Raw genomic sequence first — 6,093 nt, 5'->3', positions numbered from 1 at the left:
CGCGGAGGAAACATAGATTCAACGACGGTTAACTCTATTAAGTTTGATAGCGACTAAAACTTATGTCAGATTCAATTGATTGGTTTGGGTTTACCAGGTCTAGCACCATTAAGGACCTAATTTGAGTTTAATCATCAAGATTGTAGGTTTTTGTGTTTTTGATTAAATGTAACTCTGTGGGCAGAGTTAACCAAACATATTCAATATTTGTCAGCATTTGGTTTTCGACATAAAATCCAAGTTTACAGCAGAAACGAAATTTATTACATAGGTGGCAGTAAAAGCAAATTCAAGTTACTACGGAATCATAAAAACATGATTAACAGATAAAAAGTAAAATCACTTTGATATTAAGTTGAAATGAACATGTCAACCTCCGATGGCTTCCCAACCCATTTACCGCAGCTAGATTTCCCAAACCCTTTTAAGAGATTGTTTTTCACTACCTATGATGGAAAGTTATTGTTACAAGTTTACTTAATGTTGTTGATGCAAAACCTTACGAGGCCACAATGTATTCACCCAAGACCCAATTAACAAGTTTCACCTGGTATTCCTTGGACAAACTTTTCAACTCAGCGTAAGTTTCTTCTTTATAACTTGGAAACCTTGTTCGTTGTGAAAGTTCCTTTTGCTCCACCAAGTGTAGAAAACGTTTAAACATTTGTTTCTTACAAAGATCCGAAACGGGTTCGTCCCCTCCTATTTGTCGGCCTGTGGAAACAAATTTATATACATTGAATAAATCGACGCGGGTGTTTCATGCATTGAATGCCAGCATTATACCAATGTTAACCAAAACATCATGGAATAATAGCAGCTGCACACAAACCTCTTGAAGTGTTTATAACTTGCGGTGAAACATCCGGCATCGACCAATGGACGCAAAACGTGGGGGCTTTCTTGGCGACTCTTTTCACTTGGAAAAAAATTAAGTTGTTAAACTGGTTGCGGTGCTGCTTAACAACTGAAGCAAGAAGATATTTTAAACAAAACGCATTAGTAAGCAAATAAAACATCCTACATACTTGGATTGCAAACAGCAGCCAATAATGGCCTGTGTACGCGGTATGGTGAAGTTATTTGATATTCGTCGGATATTGCTTCGATTGCTTCCTTCGATCTCATGAAGACGGCTCGGTTGAAATGTTCAACGTGATATAATGAACCAAGTATAATACTGGATAGATAAACCGGTTCAATGTACATGGATAGTAGAGAACCTTGGATGCCGACCACGTTCCATCTGTAATAAACAACTTGTTATACCTCATGCACACTGCCGGGGTAAGTAGTTTGTGTAACATGGGTGAACTCTCGGTAACCTCTGTTAGTTCCGCAACCACTAGACAAACTCACGGCAACTGTTGTGTTCTTACTTAGCGATCTTATCACTACATGACATCGTAAGCAGTCGTTCCCCTCCAATCACGGCATCCCATGTTTGTTGCATATTTCCTCGGTTATTTTCATCAACAAGTTTATCTTCCTCAACAGGTATCGTGCCTTCCCCATTCTCTATCTTTGTACGAAGCTGACCACGAGATTTACGATTTGGGTGATTGTCGCCGTCTGTTTGGATATTTAGTTTGTAAAGCATAGGGTAGCAAGCTGCCTTGGTATTTTGTACACTGCATTAAAACATTACAACCGATAGTTAGATTTGTTTCACAGCATTGTGTCGTGCAAGTCAGTAAGTTGTATTTAGAAGAAAATGCCAGTTAACAAACGCAAAGTGCAATCAAATCCTCGCCAACCTTTTGTTTCATGCGGGGAGAATATCCTTGCATCTCCACAAGGTGAGGTGTTGATGTAAAGGTGAAAATAAACATCAGGTTTCACTTTGTAACCTCCAGTTGGAAGCTCCTCAAATATGGGATCTGTTGTTCTGGTGTTAATATGGTATTAGAATACGTGTATTTGAGGTGAAGAGTTGGCAAGGCATATTCATTCATACTTACTGTGGTAATGAAAGCAATTGTTCATAAAGGAACTTCCTCAAGCCGCGTTTTGCTACAATCTCCGCATGGCAGTCAAACAAGGCTGAACCCTAACGTGGAAACGATTAATAAATGTTTTAATAACTCCATAAATATAAGTTACCTGATCTGATATGTATTCCCCATTTATGCACTTTGTACCGGTGGCCACCGATACTACAGTTCCTTCATCAATATTTGGGTCTGTAAGTGACATTATTATATTGTGTATTGTGACTGGTACTGGCAGACATAGTTTAGTATTGGGTTTTCAGCATTATTAACTATTAATTAATTTATTATAATGTTTACCCATCTTTCTTGTCATTACAACACCAGCGAGTACTTTATGTTTTGAATAATCCTGTTCTCCACATAAACCTTCGACGATGGAATTGAACTTTTGTTGCACGAGTTGAAACACAATGTCTGGTAGTTTCTGTAGAAGTTGAAGCAATTAATACATAGTAGCACCCAAGGACAATTTCTATTTAAATTAATTACCCTTACCCCAGCATCGACCTCAATACCATCCATGTTGCTTTTCACAGCTTGTTGGTCAGGGGAGGCCATGTCAATTTCGTAAACCTCTCGTAGTATTCGCATGGCCACACCAGCTTTCGCGAGTTTCTAATATAACACTTTAAGTTAATTTAATGCATTAATGGCACAAAGACTAACACACAAGGAGTTAACCCCCATTGTAACTCCTGCATATGACCCTGAATGCAACATATACGCACAACGCACGCGACCCCACCTTATTCTTGCCTTGCCCCTGATAAGCCCTCCCATTTAAACAAACTTCCATAGTGAAGTAATGTGACTTCTGATCACCAACTCGATCCACACAATTATATTGAATCCCTGGCCCGACCATCTCGTTTAATAATTGAACCGGATTCTTCCCTAAATATGGTGGGACAAATTAAATACATAAATAGATGAATTTATTTAAACTGAAAGTAACAAATTATTTTTCAGCAGAAATAAAAATAAAGCTTTTTAATATAGTTTACTTACCTTGTGAGTTATGTGTTGGTGAAACCGATTTGAAAACTTCCTGTTGAGGGGTTTGTGTTGGTGGTTCGGCCACATTAACCAATGGAGGCTGCATGAAGCAAAACAAATTTGCAAGTCAACAATGTTTTCTAATTTGCCATAAACTTATACTGGTAAAAACTTGTCTTTGTTTAATTTATAAAAAAAAACTGGCCTTTTACGTGTTATATAGGATACTTAATAAAACAATAACATGTGGTTAAACATATTTTTACCATTGGGTGTTCTGATATCTCTGCTCCTGACATGGGACCTTGCACAAAGGAAGTTGGAAATTCACTTTCAATGGCATCGGATGTAAAGTCAATGGTCGGGGGGAGATTGGGGATGAAACAATTGGCCACTAGGTGGGGGTTCTCGAACTGGATCTGACGACTGTGGGATCAGTGTTATGATTGAACAATATGTTTGTAAGAAGTTGTTTCATTTACCTCAACGCAGCTTTTGCAGCTTCATGTTTCGCCATCTTCTTGTTAACTCCGCTACCCTTGTATATTTCACCTCTAAACACAACTTGGAAAGTAAACCGAGTTGATGTTCCATTGCCAGTCTGCTCTATTAAGTCGTATTTTAAACCTGGAATGAAACAAATTATTGTCAAGTTACTTAAACCGACAATTGCAATACAATTATTAGTCTAAATACATTTGTCTATACAGACAAGTGGGACCTAAATATACATTATGAATTTTACTTAATGAACAACGCATATGTCACAATGTTATAACCTGGTTGCAATTCATTTAACAACATGATCGAATTCTTTTGTTGCGGAGGACATTTGCTCTTCTTCTTCTTTTTTGCTTTTAATGGAGGCGGAGTAAATGCTGGGGATTTACGTTTAGTAGGGGGAGCCCCCGCTGGTTCCTCGAACGAAGGTCGTTGAAGTTCCAAGGCTGGATGTACGTTAGTGGGTAAACTTAGTTGTTGAGACATTATAACATTAACTTTTGGCTTGACAACATGCTAGAATAGTTTCTCACTCGACCATTGTTATACCAAGTAACAACAACAATAGATAATGAGAATATTAACCCGTAAGTTCTTCATCAATTGTAGTTGGAACACTTTGTTCATTTGAAGCTTTTTCTACAAAATCTTCTTTTTTAACAACAGGTTCCGGCAGGTTGGACAAGACCGCTGTAGTAACTTCTTGCTTTACAGCAACACTGGTGTTCGGATCCATTATGTCAGCGCTTTCCACTAAACATGGTCATTGTCGGTCAATTACAAGCAATGTTGATGTAATGAATATTTATAAGGTTTATTTTAACAAGGTGTTTAATGATTTAGTTTCACTACAGATCTTACATTGTTTTGAACCATGGGTTGATATAATTCACCGACCCAAACCATTCTACCTGACAAAGCACTGACAAATTGGCTGAACAAACATGGTGCACAAGCATAACACTAAATAAGTACCAGGTGTTTCACAAATATAAGTTTCAATCGTGGTCAGGAGTTGTTTCTTGTTGCCTTTACTAGAAAGATTGTTTTGCTTCAAAATTGCCTTCAGTTCTGCAACCTATCAATATTAAAACGAAAGTAAATACACGTTCATTCAATACATGTCTCATAAATAATAAACCGACCAAACCCCATTCACATACTTATAAAACACAACAACTATAAACGACATAAATACTTCGCACCTTCATGTTTCGATACTTTTCCATGTTCGTCAACGTGATTGTGCGATTATATAATGACAAGCGAATTATTTTTTCCGCGAATCTGGATTTTCTTCGTGTCCTAGCAACTATTGACAACATTTGAATGCAAAACCAACATGTTTTTAAAACACCTCGAATACGTATTAGTTCCTCCAACGCGTTGCATCATCAGCTGTACACGGTTTTGTGGTTAATGCTTACTACATTAAATACTTCGCGTTTTGCAAGTTTATCTACTTATAAACAAATTGAGTATTTTTTAACAAATTCATTTTTTCTTCTTTACATCAAAACTACAGTTCTGCATATTAGCATTTCTCCCCGAATGTGTTAAACAGTCGCCCGTGTTAGCAACATACCGTAGAAGTAACAAATTGCAGGGTCGCAGTTTTGGCAAAAACACCGATGAATATGTTAATTTATTTTGGTAATTGTTTTTGATATAATTTAAGATTTAAAGATAAAAGTACCATAAAATCATCTTCAAAGAACCTGGGTGTCGTTGGTTTGATTGAGGAATTGCTTACACAGTTGACATGTCTTCAAATCCTTCTTCAACGGTATTTTGTTAATAGTGTTTTTACTCGGCTGTATATGTGTTAATCAGCTAATGTTTATCACGTGTGCAAAAACTTCACATAATGGTGGTCAAATGTTTTGGTTGGACCAGGTTATATGTGTGGGTTTATTAAAACATTGTTGTGTACTGGTACGATGTAAACCCTTAAAAATGTGCAGGTTGGGGGAGGTACGCGTGGTCCAGACTGGAAAATATGTCGTGCGCGGAGGAGAATTTTCAAAATTGGTTAAAAAATCCGCGCAATTTTAGCGGTATTACTAGCAATCCGCACAAAAAATATAATAAACCGCGTAAAAATCGCTGCAAGATTTGATAACTTTTCCTGTTTGTAAATGCGCTTGGATAAAAACTAAACTAAACGGCTGAGGTTGAGAACTAGCTGCCTTTTTCTTACGTTCTCTCACGACGCTCTCTCTCTTGTGTGTTTATGACTCTATCAGCCAACATGCGGGTAATCCTGTCGCTGGTGACCAGTGAAAATTTTGGTCTCAAAATGTACTTTATGTCTCCCTGATACCCGCTGTATAATTTTTTTTTGAAAAAACTCGGGCGTTCGTGTCGAAAATTAACTTTGAAAATGCGCGAAAACGTGCTGCGTCACCGTAATTCGCCTGACTTGCGTAAGGTTAACGATTTATTACGTCACAATAGCGATATGTTACGTCACAGTAGTGACATATTACGTACGTTACAGCATGTTATAATCGTGTTTTTCGCACTGTTTTATGTTAGGGAAACCCCAAGTCCTAACCCTTAACCCAACCCTAACCCCTACGTTTAACCCGTAACCTCTAAA

The 6,093-nt window shown here is 37.6% G+C and overlaps 3 protein-coding genes across 6 annotated transcripts in view; 2 read left to right on the top strand and 1 right to left on the bottom strand.

Moving 5' to 3' along the window:
- The window catches only part of LOC100186626 (nucleolar and coiled-body phosphoprotein 1), a gene marked incomplete in the record, with an annotated part of 5,302 nt that extends 5,052 nt beyond the window's left edge, over positions 1-250 (top strand). The window contains 1 exon segment of the mRNA XM_009863349.3: positions 1-250. Coding sequence (XP_009861651.1) covers positions 1-57 — 57 coding nt within the window.
- Positions 242-5,031, bottom strand: LOC100186701 (double-stranded RNA-specific editase 1-like). Of its 2 annotated transcripts, none has more exons than XM_026838877.1 (18): positions 4,697-5,031; positions 4,467-4,569; positions 4,077-4,244; positions 3,770-3,937; positions 3,473-3,617; positions 3,257-3,416; positions 3,003-3,090; positions 2,740-2,888; positions 2,490-2,609; positions 2,282-2,418; positions 2,104-2,188; positions 1,962-2,050; positions 1,758-1,888; positions 1,380-1,572; positions 1,029-1,246; positions 833-919; positions 548-714; positions 242-446 (listed from the first exon to the last, which is right to left on the bottom strand). In XM_026838877.1, the coding sequence occupies exons 1-18, from the start codon at positions 4,814-4,816 to the stop codon at positions 351-353; spliced, it is 2,424 nt and encodes an 807-aa protein (XP_026694678.1). In that variant the 5' UTR covers positions 4,817-5,031; the 3' UTR covers positions 242-350. The 2 variants fall into 2 exon arrangements, with proteins under 2 accessions (XP_026694678.1, XP_002128212.1); XM_002128176.4 differs by having other exon boundaries at positions 2,104-2,183; positions 2,292-2,418.
- Positions 5,032-5,076: 45 nt separating this feature from the next.
- LOC100176481 (zinc finger matrin-type protein 2) overlaps positions 5,077-6,093 on the top strand; it is a 9,004-nt gene continuing 7,987 nt past the window's right edge. For 2 of the 3 annotated variants that reach the window (XR_003396894.1, XM_026838878.1), the window contains exon 1: positions 5,077-5,277. Coding sequence is in view for 1 of the 3 variants with exons in the window: in XM_002128086.5 (XP_002128122.1) it covers positions 5,254-5,277 (24 nt within the window). In the remaining 2 variants the exon portion in view is untranslated. The remainder of the gene's footprint in view (positions 5,278-6,093) is intronic. The other variant, XM_002128086.5, reaches the window with a different exon arrangement.

The sequence above is a fragment of the Ciona intestinalis genome, unplaced genomic scaffold, assembly GCF_000224145.3.
Source record: "Ciona intestinalis unplaced genomic scaffold, KH HT000123.2, whole genome shotgun sequence".
NCBI classification, from domain to species: domain Eukaryota; kingdom Metazoa; phylum Chordata; class Ascidiacea; order Phlebobranchia; family Cionidae; genus Ciona; species Ciona intestinalis.
This window is presented reverse-complemented; position numbering and strand designations above follow the sequence as displayed.